General features: G+C 40.2%; 1 protein-coding gene across 1 annotated transcript in view; it reads right to left on the reverse strand.

Annotated features, from left to right (window-relative positions):
* Positions 1 to 27,435, reverse strand: part of CSMD1 (CUB and Sushi multiple domains 1) — a 611,399-nt gene that overhangs the window by 313,357 nt on the left and 270,607 nt on the right. Inside the window, exons 13-16 of the mRNA XM_028481319.1 lie at positions 23,682 to 23,870; positions 10,992 to 11,108; positions 9,250 to 9,465; positions 3,458 to 3,646 (exon numbers count right to left, since the gene is read on the reverse strand). Of these exons, the coding sequence (XP_028337120.1) occupies positions 3,458 to 3,646; positions 9,250 to 9,465; positions 10,992 to 11,108; positions 23,682 to 23,870 (711 nt within the window). The remainder of the gene's footprint in view (positions 1 to 3,457; positions 3,647 to 9,249; positions 9,466 to 10,991; positions 11,109 to 23,681; positions 23,871 to 27,435) is intronic.

Here is a 27,435-nt window from a genome sequence, read left to right on the forward strand (position 1 = left end):
TCAGTTAATTCTTCTGTACAAAAGCATCAACCCATGAGGTGGTCTTAGCAGCTCTGGGTGATGTAACAGAACACAGACAAGAGGCTTAAAGAATAACACTTATTTCTCACAGCTCTGGAAGCTGGAAGTCCACATCCGTAGCACTAACCATATTATTTGTAAGCAATAATAAATATTCAATATCAATAAATATTTTATTGGGGATATTAATTTACTATTTCATAGTAACACAGTAGATGGAAACTATACTCTCTTAATCTGCCTACTCATCATGCTAATCTGGATTCCAATTCTGTTGCTGAAGAACTTACCCCCCCAAATACTACCGAGGCTTTGCAATGCCCCTCGTGTCACAGGGCCGCTTCTCAGCCCAGGCGTTCACTAGAACTTCTATTTACCACCAGATGTTTATTAGAAAAAGGTAAAGTAGCAGTCTCATAATCCACTTGGCACTCCTCCAGGGTCACCTGTGATCTTTGGATTGGACTTGCAACTTTTGTCTAGGGATAGATTATTCTTATTTCTATGATTTTACAGGAAGAAAGACAGACACAGCGTGCTAATGAATCAAACTTTGAGATCAAGATAGGAGCTTTTGAGAGAAATAATGTTTATTTGTTTGACAAACATGTATTGAATAAGGCACAGAGCTGGATTTAGGGCTAAGGCAGCCTCCACTGCAAGGAAAGGTCAGCCTAACGGGAGAGACAGAAATAGGAAGACAAGTTTACTGGAGTACAGTGGTTATCCTGGAGGGTCCCTCTCCAGCCGGTGGGTAAGGGGGTAGAAAGAGCTTACACGGGAGGTGAGTTCCAAAATGAGGAAGTCAGCCTGCAGAAATGGGGGTGCACGTTGCAAATGAGGGAGCGGTGTAGGGAGAGGCTTGAGCGTTAGAGAGAACCAGGGCAATTTCAGGTCCTGTGCAGCCCTGGTGTGTGCGAGCCCAAGTACATGAGTGAGCTGGGCAAGACGTCGGAGAGTCTGGCCACCGAATAAGGGGCCCGCGCCCCGTCGAGTGGAGGGTGTGCTCTGCACGCTATGGGAGCGGATTCACGGGTTCTGTTAAGGGGCATGGACTTGTGAGGTTCTGAATTCGGGCGGATCACTCTGGGGGCTGCGGCCACAGTGGGTGGGGGCTGTCCTGGAGGTGGGGAGCATCTTCGGGATGTGAAGCTGAGAGCCTTCGCAAGGCTGGGCAGAGAGGATGGGCGGGGAGCCTCCCTGGAGAGCTGGGGAGAGGCAGAATCTTCAGAACTAGCAACTAATTCGACGTGGAGAATGAGAGAAAGGGAGAAATGAGAACTCCCAGTTGCCACGTGGGTCACCTGGTGGATTTTAGTGCCTTACTAACATGTTTATTTAAAGGTCTCTTGTGGCCAGATGGGCTGGAAGGAAAGTCGGGAAGCAGTAGGTAAAATACAAGAGGTGAAATACAAGAGGTGAAATACAGAACGGCCCCGCCAGGCCATTCTCTCAGTACAATGCAGGGCTGAAAGGCCTGGTTTTAGGTGCCCTGTGTTGGAATCTTGCTGGCTGTGTGCCGGTGGGCAAAGGCCTTAAGTTCTTTGTGCCTCAGTGTTCCCACCTCTAGAATGGAACTGACAATAATAGTGCTTACTTCATAGAGGTGTCTGGGGGATTAAATAAGATAACACATGGAGAGAGCTCAGAGCAGTGCTGATCTAGAATCAGTGCTCCATAAACATTAACTATTATTTCAACCCCAGTTACTCCTCATTTTATACTTTAGGCAACAGTGTAAAACCCCAAATAACAAGACTAAGAGTATAAAGAAAATGAATCTAGATAAAATAATAGAATAATGCAAATGGAATATTATAATCGATGGACAATATTACATGTGTGGATTAAGGCTTTGACTGCATTGAGTTGGGAGTTTTTTCCCCCAGATTTTAAACTATTTTGCTCAGTAATTTCCAATTTGGGGCATATGGACTCCTGGCAACTCTGGGAACATCTAGGATCATCTAGAAAATAGTGTATCTTTTTTTCTTGAGATAGTGTTAAAAATTGGCATCCAAATCTCTAATAAAAATCATAACTAAAAAAAAAAAGTGAGAACCACTGTTTTCGGAGAAAACCACATCATAGAAAGATCAGATATGTGCCCTGGCAAGAGATAAAGAGGATTTGATTCATGTTCACTTGTCTAATTTTTTTATAATGAAGTCCTCACTATCCTACTATCTATGGCACACTGGAACACAAAAAGACAGTATATTAACTTTTGAACCACATAACATTCCTAAATAACTGAAGAGATTCTATGCATTGGAAAAATCTGGTTTACTAAGTTAACAACTTAGCATTTTTATGGGTTATGAAGTCTTATTTTCACAACTTCCCCACCTGCCTCTAGTTCATCAGCTGGTAAGATCACAGGTGCCTCAAGGACTCAGAAGGCTCACAATTACGGGGGTCCACGGTTCATCACCAGACAAATGTCATAATGCTACATTAGCCAGTTTCTGTGACTCTAAAGGACAGCTTGTACGCCCTTTACACGCTGAGTAACGTGGCCAAGCGGCAGGGAGCAGATATTGCCTCTGGGGCTGATGGCCAGACCCTCCAGACCTGCAGCCAAGATTCCACAGTTAAACGGAGCCACCACGATTCTCTGAGGAGCTCCCTACAGCAGAACAGGTTCAGATGAACAATAAACACACCCCACTGAATGGGCATCTTAACTCCGTCCTAGCACAGTGCCTAGTTTCAAGTACCTAAATAAAGATTCCTATTATTCTCTGGAACGACCTCTTGAATTTTTCAAGAACACTGTGCAAAAGCCAATTCAGCATTAAAATGTCTGCAACGCCCACTGTGCGAGAGTATGCACGTCATCTAATCAGAGGTAAAGTGTAAAAGAAACAGCAAAACGAGTATTTGAAACTGTCCCATCATTATACCAGGTGATACCACTGCTTTTAAGCAACAGAATTGTCAAAGGCTGTGTTAATACAGCACGGCTTCTAGCTTTTATTTTGTCTTTTGTCCCAGGTATATAGTGTGTGTGTGTGTGTGTGTGTGTGTGTGTGTGTGTCACTGCTTTTAAGCAACAGAATTGTCAAAGGCTGTGTTAATACAGCACGGCTTCTAGCTTTTATTTTGTCTTTTGCCCCAGGTATTGTGTGTGTGTGTGTTGTGTGTGTGTGTGTGTGTGTGTGTGTGTGTGTGTATTTTTTCTTCTCCATAAATATGCTTGACACATGCTTTAGTTTCACTCCTCTTCAGCCAGGACGTCTTGGGGCTGAAGGGGGCTGGCTTCACTATGAGGTAACCACAGCCCAGAGAGGCCCCTTCCTCCGCCTCCCCGGGGAGCGGAGCGCCCACCCAGGGCCGGCCTCCTGCCCTCCCTTGCCTGGCGGGGCCCCTACACGCTGACCGCACCGCGCCCTGCCCCCCCGGGGGAATGAAATGAAAGCACGTGACCACCTACCCACACACCTTGGCAGAGATGCGCTCCATACACGACGGCCCCCGCCCAGGCACGTGAGCTTGGTTGCGCCTTCTAAGCGATAACCTGGGAAGCACGAAAACGTCAGAGAGTCTCCAACTCCGAAGTGAAAACCGATTCTCCTGCTGAAGGCAGGGACGCCAGGATCGTCACAAGGCTCAAGGTCATATTCTGAGACATGAAGAGACAGAGTACACTTGTGGGAACCCAGGTAAATACTCAAAAATTATTTAGCAAGAATAAAAAGGTGCTATTACTTAAAAAATAAACATATATATATATATATATATATATATATTCCCCCCCCCAGGCTCTGCTGTAACTGTCATATGGATTGTCTTCCTTTGTACTATGAGTTTTCTCATGACAAATGGAATATAGTATTTTAAAAAATAAATGTATAACATTATAATAACATGATCCACTCAAAACTGTCACTTTAACAGTATGAAATTATTTTAGTGATACGCCTAATTGCTAAAATCAGTTACTGTCCTCTTAAAGGTGCTTTGGATAAACAAGACCCAATGGAGAACAAACTAAAAGCAGTATCACAGGGTTTTCTCACAGGGTGGAAAGCTTATCATAACCAATTTCACCCCTAAAATACACCTCAGTATGGAATAGCAAAACCTTTTCCTGTCTATTTTTCAATTTATAAACCATGTTTTATTGAAACGTAATGAAAAATATTCTAGATCCTGCTAGAAATTTCTGTAAACTACCCAGGAAGAAAGTGCTAAAGTTAGTTAAAAAGAAAAAAAAGAATAATGTCTGGTGTATTGCTGCATTTGGGGATTAAATGTCCAAAATAACAGTACTAATAACAGCATTTTGTATTGTCTCATTCTTTAGTACCAACTCTTTCAAATCTCTGTATATGGGTACAACTGCACTCTGGTTGTCATGGGTCTCATGGGCCATCATTCAGTGTGTTGTTGATCCTTCTTGCTGTGTTCTCAGCGTGTAATGCCCAGTGTTTAGTCAAACAGGATCAAACAGTGGGCCACCATTAGGGGTTTGAATGGTAGAAAGAGCTTCAAAGAGGTTAAAGCGTCAATTAAAGGATAAGCATTATCGCAATGAGTGGGAGACAAAAGTTTTTCCTATGGTGGTGGGGAACCTGTGCTAGTCCATCTGAAAAGATATTGCCTTCGCTTTCTGATTTCCAACTACTGTCTTTCAAGTTCTGACTCTAAAGTGTGGATTCTGTATTCTCAAGGAACATATTAAATCCAAAACATCATTTCCCCCAATATTTCTCAATTTTAATCCATCTTTTCTATTCCCATCATCCACAAGTTTCATCACTGGCATCCCAACCCCGTATGAAGAGGAAATCTCTGCTCCAGTTTTTCCCTCATCTCACCCAACTTCTTGGTCAACATCTGAGCTCCATGCTTTCTATATTGTCTTTATCCTGTTTTTCATTTTGGTAAAAAATCTATTCTGGATCCCTAACATATTCAAACTACTCTCACCACTCTGGAGGTATACTCATTAATTTGACCCATTTTTAGTATGACCCAGCAAGGAAAAAAAAAAAAGGTAATATCATTTAATTCAACTCAACAAATATTTATTTGTCACACCAAAACATAACGGTAGACTTTTTAGGAAATAGTAAAATAAAGCTGTCACAATCCAGGGAACTTTATCTTCATCTGACGGAAGTCATCCTCCTCCTAATATACTGTATACTCTCAACTCGAATCACATCTTTGCTGTCATTTCTTTAAAAGTAATTGAAAACTCTTGCCAAATAAGAGAACAGTTTGATATTATTTATGCTAGATCTATTGTATTATAGAGAAAAACACTGTAATTGTATGGTTCTTTGTGTATAATTTTATTTCATATTTAGACTGATGTCCTCTGAAAAATACCTACAGAATAGGAAGCCTGATCCAACACCGTGAGATTATAGAGGTGTGGATTAGTTCCATCCTCCCACACAAGGTCATATAAAGGTCCTCTTGTATCAACTGTCACTTATGGGCTATTACACAGTGTGTATTTGCACAGCATACGTTTCCAGTTAGTCATCCAGCAGAAGAAAAATGTATTGCCCTCAGGATTCCAAGTTCCCTGACTCAAAGATTTTGTTCTTAGAACTTACTCTATTTTTCTTAATCAATTCTCTAGTCTCATTCCCGTGAGCACACAAACATGTGTTCCATTTTAAGAATGCGACACACCAATCCACTGAATAAAAACCACTCTCATGACCTCACAATGACCACACGAAGGTGCCCAGGACGTTGGTACCTTGTCGGTGCTCAGCAAACACTCACTGGATTAAAAATAAGTAAATAAATAAAGGAATGAGCGCTCTGTACTCTTTCCCAGGCACTGATGGTGCACCAACAGGAGAAGACACATGAATAGATCTGCACTGGACAGTGAAGGAGACAAATATGGAAAAATAATGCTGGAAAATACACAATTTTGGTATATCAACAGTGTTATGGGAAGGTAGGAGGAAAAACATTCTGCTTAAGGAAGGGGGCGAAGACTGTGAGCAACAGACAGCGCCTGATCCGGATGGAGTTTTGCCTGGTGAGGGATGAAAAAGGGTTTGTTTTTTAACATTTTACTTATTTATTTGGTTGCACGGCGTCTTCGTTGCGGCAGGCGGGCTCCTTAGTTGTGGCATGTGAACTCTTAGTTGCAGCATGCACGTGGGATCTAGTTCCCTGACCAGGGATCAAACTTGGGCCCCCTGCACTGGGAGCGTGGAGTCTTATCCACTGTGCCACCAGGGAAGTCCCTGAGGAAGGGTTTTGAATGAAGAGGAAACCACATCTGTAAAGGCACTAAGTTGTCCAGATTCTCATCTTTTGAAGAGAATGACCAGGAAACTATGTGAATTCACAGCAAGTTGGCATTCAAAAAGTAGTATCATAGGAGGCATGGAGAAGGAAGGCTGGAATAGTAAGTGTACACAGAGAGTAGTCAGTAGTGGACACTCAAGACACAGCAGGGAGGGTGGACGGCTCGACCTAAACATACTTGAATAAGGAGCCCTTTCCCCCAATATTTCCATTAGTATCTATGGGGACACTGACTGGGAGACATAACTGAGAAATGACCCTTTAATAAACCTTCTAGAAAAGACAGAAATAAACTGGACTAACAAGGAAAAAACTCCAGATATAACAGCATACTGACTTTGTACAAATATCAGAACAGTGTCCACAGGGTAAATGCTTCAATTGCCTCAGAAAGTGGTTACTTCTTTGGGCACAGAGAATCAACCCCATTGTGCTAGCGTCACTGGCAACTGTTCACAGCCCGGTTTCAAGGCAACATGCCTGCAGATGCAAGGATTCCTTTAGCATATCTAAAGAATACGTTTCCTTTAGAATTAGCTTTGCAATCAAAGGTGTGTTCTGTCTTTAAAAAGACTGTCTGAGCATGTGTGTGACACAGTCTTGATGAAAGCGATTCCTTGTGCAAGCTTTATTGATTGTCTTCTACTGGTTGTGACCAAATGAATTGTTCCGCATGTTCAAAAAGTGTTGCCAGTTTAGTCTTAATATTTAAAAATATTTTAAAACTGCCCCAAAGAGCTACAAAGACCCAGAAAAGTGTGTTCTGTTGTTTCTGTTGTTTGCTTGCTTGCTTTTTAGGGAGTTTACGAAAGGAGTCAGCTTCAGAGTTGCACTCTGACTTTTGTAGTCAAAAGACTCCTTGTAGCTGTGTAGCTTGTAGCTGTGTGCTGGGAGTCATGGAATTAAGAAAGAGATGGTACAAAACAGATAGAAAGGGCTTCCCTGGTGGTACAGTGGTTAAGAATCCGCCTGCCAATGCAGGGGACACAGGTTTGAGCCCTGGCCCAGGAAGATCCCACATGCTGTGGAGCAACTAAGCCCGTGCGCCACAACTACTGAGCCTGCGTGCCACAACTACTGAGCCTGTGCTCTAGAGCCTGTGAGCCACAACTACTGAGCCCACGTTCCACAACTACCGAAGCCCACGTGCCTAGAGCCCGTGCTCCACAACAAAGAGAAGCCACCGCAATGAGAAGCCCCCGCACCGCAAGGAAGAGTAGCCCCCGCTCGCCCCAACTAGAGAAAAGCCCACGCGCAGCAACAAAGACCCAACGCAGCCAAAAATAAAAAAACAAAATAAAAAAAAAAACAGATAGAAACTGCATAGACTCATGAGAAGTATCTGTGGACCAAATCCACAGACTTGCATCACTGCCATTTTCTTTCTTTGGAGTGTTCTGCTTAAATTCATTTTGGATCATAATGAAAATAAGAACAGAGTGGAGAGCCAGTCTCATAGTGGTACTAATTGAGATCCACCCGGGGAGAGTATATATAGAGAGAGGGATTTAGGTATTAGCGTTAAGAAGATTTAAGTCTTTGATATAAAAAGTGGCCAATTTCATGATTACCATTGATTACAGCAAATTTCCAAGAAATCAAGTAATCTAAGCCCATCTGGAAAGCTCCATTAATGCAGTGAGATATCAGGAGAAATCAACAAAGTCAGATTAAGATAAATGGCAATTGGTCATAATTACAGGGAGTATAAAATGATTCAGAGCATCTTAAAATCCCTAAGAAGTCTTTTTTTAAAAAACAATATTTCGATTTTATAATGATACTTCAATAAAGCTTAAAAAAAGTCAGTATTTCATTTTATATATTGTAAACGATCATGCAATATTTAGTAAGTACTTATTGACAACTTAATTAATTCCTATTTTGTGTAAGATACTGGAATGGAACTGTCTTGATATGAATAAGGAACACAGAAACCCTTCTACCAAGAGTTTTAGCTTCAGAACAGGGGATAAATAAGTACTCAGATATTTTAACAATGAATCTGATTAGTGGCAGCAAAAGTTATTGAGGAATTAACCGGAACATAAAAGTAGAAGATTCACTTGTGATTATGGGACTCAGTAACCACCTTATGAAAGCTACATTAGCTCTGGGCACTGAAGCATGAAGTGGGCAAATGCTTTCTTTTCCAAACATCACATACAAAAATGAAAATTAATATAATTGTTTACACCCATCAGTAATCTTAGAGCAATGATTCCCTCTACTGGCTGGGGGTGTATCTGAGACTCTGCAGGAGATCTGACAATGATGCTTACTGAACATTGCTTGTTTATGTGATTACATTTATCTCCCACATGTTTGACCATTTAGCTGGCTATAATGTTTTTTCTCATCTGTAAAAATATCTTAATACCATTCTTAGCATCATTCAAATTAAACAATTTAACCCATACAAATAATGCCTGAAACAACATAAATCCCTCACAAATATTATCTATGTTTTATAATTAAAAGTGAAAATGTTTCTTAATTTTGGAGTATCACTTTGCTGCCATGTATGATGGCATTAAAGTCAACAAGCAGCTCATCCTCGACTGCATGTGTTCATATTTTTTTTCACTCTAAAGGTAGTTCTCAGTACAAGTATGGCATCTCCTGGAAGGTAGGATTCAAAATAATCAGACCACAGCTAATTCTGAGTATGTCTCCCAATAAGGACAGCTTCCTCAGAGATTTTGATAGAACTGATGACAAGAGAGACTGAAGAGACAGTGATATTAGCAAATTTGGGGAGATGAGAATTTACAATCAATGTGAGGCATGGTGTGTTGTGGATGCCAGGCAGCTGCCCTTGCATCTCAACGCCTCCTCCACCCAACTAGAGCTTCTCACTGGCCGGCCGTTTACGTGTAAACACACACACACTCGCTCACACAAACAGTACAAGTATTGCCAGAGAAGACCCCAACATACCTGAAAATGTGATATTGAAGCCCTCGTAGGAAATGGAAAAGTCTGATATAAACCGAAGCTGGGCGGTGAAGTTTCCAAACAAACCTGCCTTAATGGTGTGGGGCAGCACCGACCCTGTGAGCCTGGCCACTGGCTCCGAGAAACTGCCGTCCTCTGTGATGAGTAAGTAGTCGTGGGAGCTCTCCAGGTGGAAGGTGTGGAAGATCATCTGAACCCCTGAGAGACAGAGAGATGGAGGTAGTGAGAGAGAGAGACAGAGAGAGGGAGAGACAGAAAGAGAGAGGTGAGAGAGAGACAGACAGAGGGAGAGAGACAGAAAGAGAGAGGTGAGAGAGAGACAGACAGAGGGAGAGAGGGGGGTAAAGGGGGGCACTGGCAGAGTTAACAGTTGGGGAAAAGAATTTCTTCTGGGCTTAGAGACAAAAGTCTTGAATCAAAACATAATCTTAAAATGCAACCTTAATTTTGAAGTTTGAAAGAAAAATACAGAGAATGGGTAGAAGAAGGAATAAATAGCACAAACAAATGCTTCAGCATATATAAGTACAGATCTAGATAAAGGTTAGACACAGGGATATAGAGATAGCTGTATCGACAGGTCCAGATATAAATGCATAATAAAACTCACAGGAGGGTCACAATGGACCGTGGGCAGCCCCTTAGGGAAAGCATTTGCCCCTGAAGAGCGAAGGACGAGATCACTTTCCCATTTCTAGTAAACACGTGTCCTTTAGAAAATCTAGGCTTGGAGGTCTAATACTGAAACTTACACAAGTGAGCGAAGACCATTTTGAAATGATAGTTTTATGTGATCCTCTGTGTATGTGTTCTCATTGGAACTATACCCACAAAGTATTATATCTGAATTCCTATACACAATGAATAAATTTAACCACGACTACGTCCTTTTTAATACAAATACTTATTTTCATGATGACAAAACCTTGGTTGCTCATTATTTGTTTATTCTTAATTTCCTTCAAGGCCAAGTTCTTCTTAACATGCATTCATGATGGCAGAGTGTAAGATAGTGTATATAATAAAACATGTCAATTTAACAGTAAGTTGAGCTCAAATTTAAGTGGAAAGACAAAATCTACATAATGTTTATGTGAGAAAAACTCCAAATTATCTTCTTGAAAATGACAAGTTTACTCATACGAAAAAGACTCAGAGTATAGTCTCAAATCCAATGTCTATAAACTGTATTTCGTACACAAAATTCAAATGTTTCTGGTTTTCACTCCACTTGTTTATAAAATGAGGATAATGAAATCTACTCCATAAATCAACACTGGATTATGTGAAGATAAATTATTCATTATATGTAATAATACTGGGTACACTTAGAACACAAGCCAAGTATAAAAATGTATCCTAGATTTATCATAGAAATGAGAAGCTTAATTTCTTATTTCCCTTTATTTAAGCACTAGTCATGTTTTATTTAATGCATGCCTCTTTTCCTTGCCATTACACCTAATTTTCAAGCTTATATTCACAAGCATAAATTCAACTTATCTGATCAATAGAGAATAAAACAAGAAATCTACTTTTGCTTGAAAGCACCAATAATTTAAAGACCATTTTTCTTCTAAAATCTTGTTAAAAATCAAAATTAGCAATCAAAATATACATGAGGAAATTAGTTATCTTACTTGTTCACACATGAATATTTTTTCTTTGTTCCCATGTTTGTAACTAGTTATTTTGTATATTTGAAATCTGTGTAATATCCTTACCCTTTCCATGAGACACCTCAATGGTCCATGTACAGTTTAGAGAGTTTGGGTAAAAATCTGGAAACCCAGGAGAAAGAACTGTTCCACTCTTCCCATGGATGTATCCTCCACAGAGGGCTTAAAATAATAAGGAAATATCATTGTAGTATTAAATTTTCACAATGATTGCTACACAAAATACTTTTAAAGTGACATTTAATTTACACAAAGACTAAAAGAATATTTAAGATCACCTCCATGTAAAATAAAACGGAACAACAACTTTATTTTACTTGAAATATGCCAGTTGATATACAGTGTCCTAAACAGTACAAAACCTGGAAAAATCAGACAGACTAAGGTAAAACAGCTGAAGAAGAACCTCCTGTGACAGTTAATTTTATGTGTCAACTTGACTGGGCCACAGGATGCCCAGACGTTCAGTCCGACATTATTCTGGGTGTGTCTGTGAGGATGCTCCTGGATGACATGAACACTGGAACAGGTGGAGTGAGTAGAGCAGGTTGCCCTCCCCAATGGGGGTGGGCCTCGTCCAACAGGTTGAAGGCCTGAAGAGGTCAAAAAGGCTGAACATCTCAAAACTAAGATGGAACACATCTTGCCTGATGGCTTTCAAACTGGGACATCATCTTCATTCCTATCTTCAGACTAGAACTGAAGCATCAGCTCATTCTGAGTCTTGAGGCTGCTGGACTTCAACGTGGAATTTACACCATTGGCCTCCCTGGGCCCCAACTGGCTGACTACAGATCTTGGGACTTGAAAGCCTCTGTAATCACGTGAGCCACTTCCTTATAATAAATATCTCTATCTATATACCTATATCTATATCTGCATCTCTATCTATACCTTATTGATTCCATTTCTCTAGAGCTGCTGGTCTTCTCAGTAGCACTTCATTAAGTTTAAATCCTTTACATCAATATATGCCCTTTTCAATATGCCTCAGAGACTCATTTTTGAAGGAAGAAAAAGAAAGTTATACATAAGCACTCGAAGGGGAAAGTCACGACATTTAGAGAATCAGTGCAATATGGAGGTTTAAGCGCTCAGACCCTGATGTCGGAAAGCAATGTGTTCAGATGCTGATACGTCTCTGGCTCTGTGATCTTTGGCAAGTGGCTTGCCCTCCCTCCTTTACAGGTGTCTTATCTTGAAAATGAAAATAGTGATAAAAACCATCTCTTAGGGTAGGTGTTTATAATGATTGCCTTTGTAAAACACAATTTACAGGGCCCCATATGTATCAAATACCCAAGGCGTTAACTAATGATAATTATTATTAGAGCTTTAATATATCAATAATTTAAAATTTGAATAAATTCTACATGCCTTAATTTTGCAAACATTTGAACAGTGGATGTTTGTCTTTTCTTTCATGTCTTAAGTCCTATCAAGCTCTTCAGAATGTTAGAGCTGAACTGAAAAAGGAATCAAAGCTGATGGAATCAGCACAGGGGGAGGCTGGGGGCAGGAAAGGTGACTCGGGTTCAGCTCTGATTCAGTCTCCAGGTCCTCTGGGGCCCTAACCACTGCATCGTTCGAGGGTCTGCTGCAATATGAACATCCTGAACGGTGTGTCATAAAAGCTAGGTCCATGAATAATACTTGCAAAAGAATTAACTAATTTGTAGAAGACGTGATATCTCTCATCATCCTCAGTCAGTGTGTAATTTTAAGGAAACATAATTTCTTTGAATATGCAAACCAAATGGGAAGAGCTAGGTAAAAATTAGCAAAATAGAAACTTTTAAAATGAGTTCTAGAATAATTTAACAGTTTAAAGTGTTCACATCTTAAAATTACATTGATTCATCTTATGAACACGGTAATATTAACATAGCCTTTAAAATTAATTTATTCAACAAATAGTTACCGAGCACCCACTATTTATGAGCAAAATAGACAAAAGTCTCTGCCCTGGCAGAGTATACATTCCAGTTGAAGAAGAGAGAATATAATATGAAGAGCTGATTCTATACCATGTTGGAAGATGATGCATGCCAGAGAAGAAACCTAAGAAGGAAAGAAGAACGGGATATTCTAAGATGGGTGTGGAGTTGGGGGCCGCATAAATGGGGTGGGGGGGAAGCCTCACTGAGGATGTGGCCTCTGAAGAAGGACTTGAGACAGAAGAAGGAAGTACTTGATAATCTGGGGAAAAACCTGGGGGGAGAGGGAACAGCAAAGACAAAGGCCCAGCGCTAGAGTGGGCTGCTGGGTTGCGGGGAGGGCGACGGGTCTGGGAGGGTAAGGATGGAGGGCTCAGGGGAGCCAGGTTTAAAGGGGCAGATCCCGTCCAGGCCCTGGCGCGTGTCTCAGTGAGATGGAGGACCACCCGAGGCTCCTGCACAGAGGATGACTCGGGCCAACTCGGACGTCAGCCTGAGCGCTAGGCTGCTGTGTGAGGACGTGGCTGGGCGGCAGACATGAAACAGACAAGATTCTGGACCGGAACGTCAGCAGCAGAGGTGGCCATATTTGGAAGGTGGCGCCAATAGGATTTTCTTGTCAGTGAGATGTGGGTGCCATGAAGAAAAAGGAGGATTTGGGGATGACTGTGACGTTTCAAGGCTAAGTGTGAAAAACTGAAGATGCAGAAAAACTTTGGGAGAATCAGGTTTTGAAAGTAAATCAGTTCAGTTTTGGATACACAAGCTCGATGCCTACTAGACATCCATGTAGAATGGTTGGTGTTGCAATTGGATGCGCAAGTCTCAATCGCATGAGAGAGGTCTGACCAAGGGGTAGAAAGATGAGATCAACACTGTGAATGCAGGTGTAGATAAAAAGACTAAAACCTGCGATATTCTTATGAATAAGACAGACAAGTCCCTGTTTTTCAAAAGTCTACTTTCTAGTGGGCAAGGCAAATAATTTATAAGAATATAGCGAAGGATGACTTATTCTCAGAACAAGAATCCTGCTCTCTAAACTCAAAGGCAGTCTAGGTGACGAGAGTACGGTGAGGCTGGCGAAGCAGCAAAGGGATGGACACACGGCCCCGCAGTTGTTCACTCCCAGGACGGTGAACACTGAGTAAGCCGTGCAAGGGGGGAGGGAAGGTAGACGGTCAGAGTCAGCCCAGTGTTAACAGTCTGCCCCGTGACAGGGCAGTGGCTGCCAATTTGCCGTAAGGTCCTTGGGTTCCTAGTGGTCTGTTAAGTAGAGTCCTCGCACTATGGATTCCGTAGTTATCAACTTCTATCATTCCCATCCTGCCCCGCCCGTCACCTTCTCGGATCCTGCACAAAGTCTTCCAATGAATTCAAGTTTGTAAACAGGGCAGTCATTGTTTCAAAGAACCAACAACGTGGCTTTAATGCTTGTTTGTAACCGTCCGCGCCGCCTGGACTGGAGGAGGCAGGAGCCGAGGCGCACGGGCTGCGCCATCGGCGCTGGGCTCCTCCGGGCGGAGGCGGCGGTGCGGGCGGAGGGGCCCGGCGTGGCGGACTCTCCGCTCCCTGGAAAACACTGGCTGCCCCCGCGGCACCTGCTCTAACCGGACACCTGGCGGCTTTCCGACTCGCTTCCGGCCCTGACTTCCTTCTCAAACGCAGCGGAATTACCGACAGCTGGCTAAGTGTCTCAGAATGAAACCCTTGGGTCCCTTCCCTCCCCCCACCAGCAGCATCTCCACGATGACGCCTCCATCCGCTGCTCACTTGTTGAACGCACTGTAACGGGCGTGTTTCGGGTCATTTCTGTCTGATTTCCTGCTCCCTTACTCTTGTCTTCCTTGAAGAGATCAACACGAGAAAGCATACGGTCGGTACACGGTCGGATTTGTTTCTTTTCTCTTTCCCCATTACTTCCTTAAACTACTATAAAGTTCTATTTAAAGCAAAAACTTAATGGGGTTACTTTCCATTTCAAATTATTCGTGGACTCCCCATGCCCTGCAGAAGTCATTGATTTTATTCATTCATTCATTTATACTGGAATCCTTTCCTCAAAAGAACTCTTACAGGGAACCCTACAATAAAAGACAGGGATAATCAGAGCTGTTCAGTTGAAGCAGCCCTGGCACTGTCCTCGGTTCCACCTCAAAGAAACCCCTGGGGCCCCCTGTGGGAACACAGCACAGGGCAGTCTCAAATCTCTCACCCACAGAATTGGGGCCGTGCTCACAGGACTAGCATGAAAGGCCTGTGAACTACCTTTGATCAGCATCTACTCTCAGCAAATAAATTTCTTTCCTCCAAATCCTCCAGGCCTTCTTTACACCTTTATGCCTGATTCTTACTATTTCTTCATTTTCAATCTTTTCTTTCCTCTCAGCCTTACTATTAAAGATGCATCAGGAAAGCTGCCTTCCAAGACTTTCGATTCCAAATTTTTTACCTCTTTATTCTCATTTTTCCTGAGTCTAATAAAGCATTTACTTCATTGGATGACTTAAAAAATAAGTCTTTCTTCTGTCTATTCTAATAGATTATGAACTTGTCAACTGTGTGCCTACAAATACAGTAGTTTTCCAATAAATACTTGTGGAAAGGGTAAAGAGTTTACAAAAATATTTATTTAATGAAGAAATTTTTCCACAGTTTTCCTTGCATTTGTCTTTCACCAAATAAAAGGAGGTCAATTTATTGCGATGTTCACTTTGCTTCTTCAAACCCTGAGTATCTAAAGCATAAATAGAAAAAACATGCAGCAATGCTATGATGTGAGAGATATTGATAGAGTTTACCTTTTTCCAGGGTTATATGAAATATTTTAATTCTGATTTCTTCCTTCCTTTCTGAGAGCTATGAATTTTTACAGGTTTAAATATCCTATTGCTGTATCATTTGTCACAATAAAAACCCATGGGGTTTAAGAGATTGCTTATGATTTGCAAAGGCAACAATAACAGTTCTTAAGGTGAAATGAAAACAGTCAACCGTGACTGACTAAAACTCTCGTATCAAACTCTAAAATCTCCCAAAGTTTGCAGATTTATTAATAGCTTTTTATCAAACATTTATTAGCTGAGATAGGTTCCAATGAAGCATAAGCAAAGCAAAGAGTTTATGTTACCAATCTCATTAGAGAGGTTAAACTCCAAATTTACATAAATTTAAACTGGGAGACAGTAATAGATAAAATGCACAAGATAAAATGCATTTTCTATGGAAAACACACAGATAGCATCTCAGATATCTGCAAAGCACACAAGGCCCTTTTCAGTCTGTTGCCACACCATTTCTCCTAGATAATTTCCTTCTGATCATTGTATTCATCTTCCATTCACTCTCCTTCACTAACCCTGCAGGAGTTTGCAGAATGTTCCATGTCAGTCAACTCAGGTGAGTTTGCTCATTTCCTCTACCTAGAATGCTTCTTCGCATGTTGGCTACTTTGGGAACTTCTACTCATCACTGGAATCCCAGCCCAAGGGTTGTATTTTAGATGAGTTCTTCAATTCCTATTCTCTAGGGGCTTGAATTTAAACTGAGAAGACTGTATTAAATGATTAAATGTGCATGTGTATATATGTATATACTATGGTCTGAATGCTTGTATCCCCGAAACTCACATTGAAATCATAAGGCCTGATGTGATGGTATCAGGGGTGGGGCCTCTGATGTGATCAGGTCATGAGGGCTGAACTCTCATTAATGGGATCAGTACCCTGATAAAAGAGGCCCCACAGAGCTTCCCTGCTCCTTCCACCGTGAGATGACTCAGTGAGAAGATGGCTGTCTGCAACCCAAGAAGGGCCCTCCCAAAAAGTCAATCATGCTGGCACCCTGAACTTGGAGTACCACCATCCAGAACAGTGAGAGATAAATGCTGTTGTTTATAAGCCTCTCAGTCTGTAGCATGTGGTTATAGCAGTCCAAATGAACTAAGAATATATATGATTAGATTATATTATACATTTTAAAGTTAAACTTTATGGAACTGCAAATAAGGAGAAATGGATGTCAGGAAAGTTAGTAGTGCTGGTGACCTGGAACAATTCCAGAAGAATTCTGGTGAAGGTTGAGGGCAACCTGGTCTTGGAGGATGAGGATGACTCAGGTAATGAAACACCCAGGTTGCTGGCTAGACAGAAGTAGAAAATAATCTTGGATAGATACTAAAATATTTAACCAAAGTAAGTTGCCAGTGTTAAATCAAGAATACACAGACTATTTTAACATGTATATGTTGTTCTCTTTTGAGAAGAATCCATTCAAAGTCAAAATGAAAAATCTCAGATGGGTCAGGATAAGACTCTCACTTTTACCTGTCAGTTTTCTCCACCAAATCAAGAATCTAGCTAATTTGATGACTGGTGTGTCTTCTATGATGAACTAGGTGCCATCTCCCACCTCTGTAGAGTGGTGGAGTCATGATCAGAGGACTTTACATTTTCAATCTCTCCAGCTCAGGCTGAAAAGTTTGCAATGAAAATCACTGGAGAAGCCTCATTTTAGTAGATGCTCAACTGGCCTACCTCAAATTCAAGTTGTAAAAAAGAGAGCAGCTGATATGTGCTCTATTTCTAAATTCCATTTTTAGCTCTAGTCCAAAAAGAACAATTAAAACTGCACAATAACATCCAATGAAGCCATGCGTTTGTATATAATGTAAATATTTCAATAGAATTAGTCATATGATTAACTTATCACAAATTTTGGATTAAGTGATATATTGATTGATGTTCAGTTATGTGTGAATAACACTGAAGTATTTTAAGGGTTAGGCCCTTACCATACTTAGTGTTCTTAGTACAACTGTTGTTAATAAAGAAGTCTAAATAAGGAGTAAATATTTTGGTACAGTACTGATATTTATGACATTCTCGAGTTTTACAAATTTTTCATTAGCCCAGTAGCTAGTAGCCTTCTGACACTCTCTAGTAGTCATAAGCATGAACTGTATTTACTTTTTTATTATTAAAGTTCTAATACAAAAATAAAACAGGTAATAAGAATTCAAATAACACCATAAAAAGGAGAACTAAAAAAAGTCTCTCTTCATTCTCCCCGATAGCCTACTAATCTCCCAAAAGGAAAGCATTATAGTTATAACTTTAGAATATCTATTTCCAGTCACTTCCTATGCATATACTGTGTGTCTGTAATTACCTATGTGTACCTGCTCATATACATGACACACATTGTTCTGTGACTTGCTTTTTCTTTCCTTCAAAGCGTGTATTATTTAAGTTTCCTAGTAATAGTGTATAATGAACATGCAGATTCCTAATCCCACAATGATATATTAATAGGGTAATATGACCTTTCTACGTTTTTGCAAATCCAACAAGGGAGGAAAACTATTGTGTTTTATTTGCATTTTCCTGATTCCTAGTCAGAATGGGCATATTTTAAACCGTTTTTTGACCTTCTGTGTACTTCTGTGAATCGCCTATGTGTGTGTTTCCCCCACAGACCTATTGCTTTGTTTGTGCTGTTGTTCTTCTCCCATTCATTTACAGGACACAGTTATTTAGAATCATATTACACGGACAGTGCAATTATTTTCTGTAATCTGACCCTTTTCTTTTACCTTTTAAAAATTTTAATGGAACTTTTAATTTGTATATAGTGAAATGTAAATGTTTTTCGTTTATTATTTCTATATTTCTTTAGACGGTTTCCCAAGAATTAAAAAGTAAAATTTCTTAAGGGAGAAACAAAAGGACAAAACCAATGACTCATGTTTATATAGTCACTTGTGTGACAAAATAGTGCATCGGAGAAGAGACAGTATGATCTTTCCAATAAATAACACTGTCTCAATTGGAAAGCCCTACTGGGGAAAAAAATGGATCTAGACACTACGTATTAACTTAACAAAAAATTAGATGGATTTAAAGTATATATTTGAAATTTTAAAAAAATTATTGTTTGCTTTCAGGGGTGATGAAAACGTTCTTAATCACAGTGATGGTTTCATGGATGTATACATATCTCAGAACATATTATATTTTTCACATTAAACAGGCAGTTTATAGCATTTTAATTATATCTCAATAAAGCTTTAAAAGTTTTAAAGTTTTCTGAAAGAAAACAATAGAATATCTTTATGACGCTGCGGGTAGCAAGGCTTCTTAAACACTACCTGTAAAGCACCAACCACCAATGAATTCACTGAACAATTAGACTACTTTAAAATGAAAACATTCTATTCATCAAAAGAGACCAAGATTCATCTACGTCTCTACCAATGACCCAATTTCATTCCTTTTTATGGCTAATATTCTATTGTAAATATGTACCATATCTTCTTTATCCATTCATCTGTCGATGGACATTTAGGCTGCTTCCATGACCTGGCTATATTGTAAATAGTGCTGCAATGAACATTCGGGCGCATGTGTCTTTTTGAATTATGGTTTTCTCAGGGTATATGCCCAGTAGTGGGATTGCTGGGTCATAACTTAGAGACTGTCATACAGAGGGAAGTAAGTCAGAGAGAGAAAAACAAATATCGTATATTAATGCATATATGTGTAATCTAGAAAAATGGTACAGATGAACCTGTTTGCAAGGCAGAAATAGAGACACAGACATAGAGAACAAATGTATGGACACCAAGGGGGGAAAGGGGAGGTGGGGTAAATTGGAAGATAGGGATTGACATATATACATTAATATGTATAAAATAGATAACTAATGAGAACCTGCTATATAGCACAGGGAACTCTACTTAATGCTCTGTGGTGACCTAAATGGGAAGGAAATCCAAAAAAGAGGGGATATGTGTATACATATAACTGATTCACTTTGCTATACAGCAGCAACTAACACAACATTGTAAAGCAACTACACCCCAATAAGAAGATTTTTAAAAATTTAAAAAAGAGATCAAGAAGAGGAGCAAGAAGAGGAGGAAGACAGAGACAGAGTGAGAGAAAACATTCACAATGCATCGATCCAACAAAGGAGTGGTCTCCAAATATACAAGCAATGCTTACAATTCAATAAGAAAAAGGTATGTGACCCAGTATAAATAGGAGGAAAAAACAAGTGTTTCACGGAGGAGGATATACCCTTGGCCAAAAAAGCATGAAAGGGTGCTCAAAATAACTCAAATTTCATACAGAGTATCATGGAATAAAACATGGTGGTATATTTATACAGTAAAACATAGATGACGAGAATGAAGGAAGTGCAGCTAAATGTCATGACTTGGATGATGTCACGAGTGTACGACTGAGTGGAAGAAGCGGGACACAGCAAAGTACACGTCCTGTACGATTTCCTTTACATACAATCTTTAGAGGATCAAGGGAGCAGTAGCCTTTGTAGGGCAGTGACTGGGAGGGGACACGGTGGGGACTCATGGGGTGCTGGTCACGTTCATCTACTGATCTGTGTGGTCTTGATCTTAAACAGATGTGTTCGTTGTGGGAAAACTCACTGAGCTTATATTTGTGTAAATAAATAAATATTCAATAAAAGGTTGTCTTAATAATATTTGACTAATTGTCACATAATGATTTTAAGTTTTGAATCTTTGTTTCTATCTTTAATGTGTAACTTTGATTTACTTTTTTAACATTTTAAACCCCACTCAGATATGCCATTTGACCAACAACATTATTTAGTAAATATGTCATCCCCTCTCGCTGATTTGGAATAATTTTCACAAATTAAGTTCCTATATGGGCACAGATACGTTACTAGGATCCCTATGCTGTATCATTAATCTGTTTCTGTATTTCTGCACTGATTTCATATTGTTTTAATCGATCATTAATTTTCAGTATTCTTTGACACTAGGTGGTGTAGCCCTTCCTTATCTTTCTTAAAAATCTGTATTTCTTAGCTGTTTGCAGCCTTTACCCTTCTAGATTAATTTTTAAATGTCTATAAATTTCTATGAAAAACCCAAATTAATTTTAATTAGATTTGATTGAACTTTAAACTCTATTTGTAGAAAATCTGTACATTTAAATTTCATTCTTCCCATGTAGAAACACAATATGTATTTCCATTTCTAGGTTATTCTTTTGTATTATATTGTAAATTTCTGATTTTTTAAAAATATAAGCCTTCATATTTCTTGTTAGATATATTCCTGGCAGTTTTTAGGGTTTTATTTTCTCTATATGTATTTTATTATACTTCTCATATGTTATGTTCTTTGTAGAAATCTACTGATTAATGTTTATCCTGAATGCAGTCACATACTGAACCCTTATTATTGCTAATGGTTATATTCGCTAACATTTATCATTGATATAATTCTCTTAAATTATTGCCTTAGTTAAGATCTTCTGGACAATGTCAAATAACATTTCTGATACTGAGGAAGTTGTTCTGTTCTTAAATTTCATGGGACTTTTTGTAATAGTTTACTATTAAGTTTGATATTTTCTATAGGTAGATTCATTTATATTATGGTTCTCTCTATATTGGTTAAGGTGATATATTATTTTAGAGTTTATTTAAGGTCTAATATAAAAAAGAATGCAAATAAGGAGACACATCTTCCTAGAATAATTTACTCATTAACTACTGTCTGCAAGTCTTCATCCCTTTTCACCTGCTTTGAAGGAAGCAGTCGGCTCTGATACATCCTCATGTACGGCAAACACGGGGCCAAGGTGCTTGCAGTCCATGTTGTAGTTATGCACCTGTGTAGACCTGGGCAATTTCTGCCACTTTCTTTCATTGAAATATTGAATTGAATAGAAGGGGAATTAGGAATATACCTTTTAAAATATTTTTTGATTTAACTATAGTTGATTTACAATACTGTGTTAGTTTCAGGTGTATAGCTTCAGATTCTTTTTCCATTATGGTTTATTACAAGATATTGAATATAGTTCTCTGTGCTATACAGTAAATCCTTCCCCTTGTTTTTTATCTATTTTATATACAGTGGTGTGTATCTGTTAATCCCATACTCCTAATTTATCCCTTGCCTCTCCCCTTTTCCCTTTGGTAACCATAAGTTTGTTTTCTATGTCTGTGAGTCTGTGTCTGCTTTGTAAAGTTGATTTGTGTCAATTTGTAAGACTCCACATATAAGTGATCTGATATTGGCTTTCTCTGCCTGGCTTACTTCACTTGGTGTGACAATCTCCAGGTCCACCGGCATTGCTGCACATGGCAGTATCGCACTCCTTTTCATGGCTGAGTAGTCAGGAATATACCTTTTGACAATCCTCTACATTTCTACAGGCTGCCCTGCTACAATACACATTTCTATATTAACAGCTCATTTGAGATTGGTAAATAGAAAAGTGGTGTCAAAATAATATGACAATTATTTGGGTTCTTACAACATTTTCCCTAGGCAAATACTGGAGTTGATACAGTATAATTATAACCTATGGCAGGAAAAGAAAAATGTCTCAGCTCATCTTCTGCACAAAACTGGAACTCTTTCGGAGCCCTATTAAGGAAAGTAAAAGGAGGCACACGCGCCTAGGGGTCCCTCCCCAGCGGGCTCACCCCTGCCTCACATAGCTGATGCTTCACATCAGGCCGCGCCCCCTTCTGTGGCCTCTGATGCGCCAGCCCCACAGATAGAGAGCTCAACCTGCATCTGCTTCTGCCCAGAGGGCAGCGCCCCACTCTCCTGGTTTTGTGGATTCTGCATTCTTCTTGAGACACCCTCCAGCCACTGTGTGCTGCCCCCACCTGCACTTGGCAGTCTCTCTCCCAAAGTACCGGCTATTGTTCGGGTTACTACTCTGGAGACAAGGGTCAGAGGTCTTGAGTGGTCTGTAGCCAAGCATAATGGTCCCATGCCCTGTTAGTTTTGGTGAATCATTTTGAAGAAGTCAAGATTTTTCATGAATATATCAATCTATCATCTTTGAGTGGAAATGCCTGAAGTCTATAAAAAGTAATGGAAATGGAAATACAGAGATAATATTTATATGGAAATATATATAAGTATGTATACCTATTATATATATATAACAGATATATTTTATATATATTTATATATGTATATTCTTCATGGCCTTTGGTCATGAATATAACCACGTGGTTAAATTCACGGCCAGAGGCAAAATCCCTGACACTGTCGCAAATGATCACAAGTAACATATTCGTCCATCTTGCTATTATAACTATAAACTGCACGGTGTAAAGCTGCATACTACAGTAACACACAGGCATCAAGAATGTTACTCATTTTGAGATTTCCAAGAGCAGATCTGTGCAGACAGGGGAAGTGGCTGGTATCTCTCACACACACACGCACACACACACACACGCACACGCACACACACACACACACAACCACTGGGGGGATCTCCAGAGGAAAGACTTGCCCCCCCCGCCCCACCGGGGAAGAGCTCTGCCATAGGGAAGAGTCAGAGGCAACACAGACCAGGTGTGCAGAGCTGGAGCAAGTTGTCTGATGCCTGGACCGGTTCACAGGAGAATCAGGTGTGACAGGGTGGAACATGCATACTCGTGATGCTGTCTCACGCAGAGTCTTCAATAAACGCCACGGGTAAGGGTGTGTGTGCATCACTAAGCTCTACAAGCTTGAGTGTTTGGGGATGAAACTGAAAGCCAGCCCATAATTTTTGTTCTTCATTTCTAAATAGAAGCTCTACTTCATGGAGATCTGCCAGGTAAACTTCACATGCTAAATGGCCACAGTTTTAAGGTGTACAAGCTTTCAAATAGGAGGCCCACTTCGGTCATATCCTACCACCCCATAAAATACATGCCACCCAGACTGCTTAAAGAATCTCTCTGCACGTCTTCCTGGTCTGCTGCTGTGCTGAACTCCACCTACCGTCACAGCTGGGCAACGCATGGTTCCACTGGTGGTTCCGCTCACAGACCAGGGGCTCGTCGTCACTCAGTGTATAGCCTGGATTGCAGCTGAAGGCCACCGTGGACCGGATGCCAAAGTGACTGCCGTGCCGATGCCCGTTCACAGGGATCCCCGGGTCAAGGCAAGAGTCCGACTCCAGAGTCACACCTGGATGCACAGAAAAAACCATCAGACACGGATCTTCCTGGGTTACAGAAAAAACTATTTGGGCCATAATACGTACAAAATATTCCCAGACATCATCAGACCTGGAAAATCATGCAAGTGAATCGATCATCCATTCATGTGAAAACCAATACATTTTCAAGTACTGGGCCCTGTTTTTTTGTAGAAAGATGTATATCATTACACTTAGCTACAGATGATAGCTAAGTAGTGCCAATCTTGAATAATTTGCTGACCTCCCTGAATTTTACCTTTTTTCATTTGAAAAGCAATGAACTGTACTAAATAAAGTCGAAGTTTTTGTTTTCTATCTCCACCCCTCCCCCTCTCCTTCCTTTTATATTTGATATACCAAGTAGATTTTGGCAGTCATACTTCAACTTTCATATAGTTGCATACATCCACCCAAGCCCACACACATAATGCAAATTAAAACTACGCTGGAGTTAATTTTCTAAAATTGCACTTCCACATTTCTTTTCTTTTAGATTTGTACTTAAGTCAGCCACTTTCAAGATGGCTACAATTAGCCTTTGCTAAAAGCTGTTAAAAAGTAAAGTGCTATATAAAGTCAAGTAATGATGATCATGTCATTACAAGAGTTTATTTTCTCTGTCTCTAACATTTCTCTTTATTTTTAGAATAATATATATTTTAAAAGATAGGAAAGATGGGAATAAGGGAAGAGAATATCATTGTGATGTTTAGGAATGCAAACAGATTAAAAAGAAGACTTGCTGTGGCTATACATAACCCTCTCAGTAAGATTCAAAACACTGCAATTATGACTTGAAGTATTAAGCAAAAATATTAAAGTATTACCAATATTCAGACTGTTTACTCCCCTAAAATGATATTTGGGATAATATTTCTGATCACTGTGTATGTTTTACCAAAGTTTGAGTGATGTATCTTATGAATATACCTTCCCTCATTAAGTCAAATATATGAAGTACAACTAAGGGGTGAGTTTCTTAAATAAGAAGTGATGTGATTTCCTCTTTAGTGCAGCAACATGTGATCCAAAAGGACAGAAACACAAGTAGGATGGCTGAGCCACATTCAAAAACATTCAGTAAGAAATGTGATTTCCAAGACTAGTATAGCTCCTAGGAGGTGACCTTTAAACTCTTGGGATTTGCTGAGTGGTGGGAGTGTCTGTTATTCACCGTGGGCCCCTGGGACCACATCTAATGGTTTATATTCAGCAGGTTGCTCAAGTGGGGTGCCCTGAGGCAACACGGTTTCAGTCTAACCTACAGGGACGGGGGCAGGTAAAGACTTAGCTCAACCATATGGGGCAATGATTCAATCCATGATGCTTATGTAATGAAACGTCGATACAATCTCTGGACACAGAGGCTCAGATGAGCTTCCCAGGTTGGCAGTAAGCTGTGCATATGTCACAAGTCATGGGTGGGAGGAGGTGACACTGTCCATGACTCAGCGAGGACAAGACGCCTGGAAGCTCTGAGTTCGGACCAATCTCAGAGTCTACCCTCTGTGCCTCTTCCTTCGGCTGGTTCTCATTTGTATCCTTTCCAGTGACAAATGTGACTGTGAGTATAGCAGCTTTCAGCGAGCTCACCGAGTCCTTCTGTCGAATTATCAAACCTGAGGGTCATTTTGGGAACTCCTAGAACGTGCATCTGGTTTCAGAATTGGCAGAAAGAGCAAACTTTGCACTTTGTAGGCCTGTGCTCTTAACCTCACAGGTTAACAGACAGCAGAAAAGACTATCATAATGAAGTTTTCCAAAGGAAAAAAATAAATAAAACAATGAAAAGAGAAAGAGGCAAAGTGAAAAAAATATATAGCATCACTTTTCCCAAGAATTTTTTCTTAAAAATTAGTCATTCTAATTAATATCGTAAAGCTAACACACACCTATTACCTTAACAACAGGATATAACTGTCCTGACTTCTTGCAAAGTATGTCAACAAATGCATGCATGCCTTACACCCCTTCATGAGCTGCAGATATACCAAAAGCAGCATGGCCATCGTCTGCCCCAAGATCCAACACCTACCCTGCTCCTCCCTCTCTGCACAGACACACGCATGCACACACACACACACACACACACACACACACACACACATTCACCTTCTAAGGGGGTGTTTATGAGGTTTCACCACACCCCCAGAGCTTGTACACAGCAATGCCCTGAACACAGCAAGTACATAATAACAGGCTGATTGGTTTTGTAGCCTCAAGATCAATAGCAGAATCTCCTACAAAGAAGAATCTCTGACAAAGAAATGAATTCGTATCCAGGGTCCGGAAAAACCAGCCAACTAAATTATTCCATTTCATCAAACGACGTCTTGTGATAACTAGACAGTACAGTCACTGCACTGTAGGGAATAACAATAAAAGGAATTACTATTTTAGACCATGTGCGAATGCTGTATTAATGAGTAGCGTCCATAATGAAATTCATAAATTGTAAGGAAATACAAAATGTGTATGGAAAATAGAGAAACATATCAGAGGAAACTAAAGTATACAAATTTAAATTTAGAATTCTTTACATGTAAAACTGAACTAATAAATAAGAAAAATCATTAAAGTCATAACCGCTTGTTCATACCAACTACACGCCATTATTTATTCATTCATTTATTTTTACAATATAATGGGTGCAAATATTGAGTTTGGAAACGAGCAGATATTGTTATCCTTGGCCGTCCCATTTATTAGACAGGAAAGTCCCCGTGGGGATGACTCCTGAGTGTGGACTTGCCATAGACTGGACTACTAGTTCACCTGGAAGCTGCCAGGTACAGGAATTCCGGAACAAGACGATGCTGGGGAAGAATGAGTGAAACAGCAAAGGAGGTGCTGTGACTCAGGGGATGGGAGCTTTAAACGAACTTACTTACATCCAGGGGTAAGGACAGGCGGACGGGTTGCTCTGAAGGAAAGGTAAACAATGCACTTTGGAGTTTCGCTGAGAGCGTGTTTGCCCTCTGGTCTCCAGCCCGGACAACACAAAGGAACATTTGGGTCAGTGGATCCTACTGGAGCTGTGAATATATTCACACTCTGTACCAACTGTCTGTTTCTTGAAACTTAATGCAGCTGTGAATTTTTTGACACACATGATATAAATATACTTCTTTTCATTTGGCTTTTGTCAAATAAGTGACTGAACAAATTTGCTGTTCGGTGAATGAAGGAAGACGGTCGCTGTGAAACTGTCCGTGTGCAGATCACATTTACGTCTTTGATGTCAGTAAAGTGCTGCTCAGCTCTCTGTTTCGTGGAAGTCCGAGTCCAAGGACGAGCACGGGTAGTCTCTGGGTATCTTTTACCTGCCACGCTTTAGTGCAGGCACTTTTCCCAGCCTCTGAAGGTTTTGAAATAGTGGTTACACACCCCACTTTACAGATAAGGAAACTGGCTAAGAAATTATGTAAATTTGTCATGTTAATTATTAACTGAAATTCAAACCTAAGTCCTTGACTGTTTTTCTCTCTTCCTCTGTCTCCTGTGTGTGTGTATGTGTGTGTGTGTGTGTGTGTGTGTGTGTGTGTGTGTGTG

Source organism: Physeter macrocephalus, chromosome 20 (assembly GCF_002837175.3).
Source record: "Physeter macrocephalus isolate SW-GA chromosome 20, ASM283717v5, whole genome shotgun sequence".
NCBI classification, from domain to species: Eukaryota; Metazoa; Chordata; class Mammalia; order Artiodactyla; family Physeteridae; genus Physeter; species Physeter macrocephalus.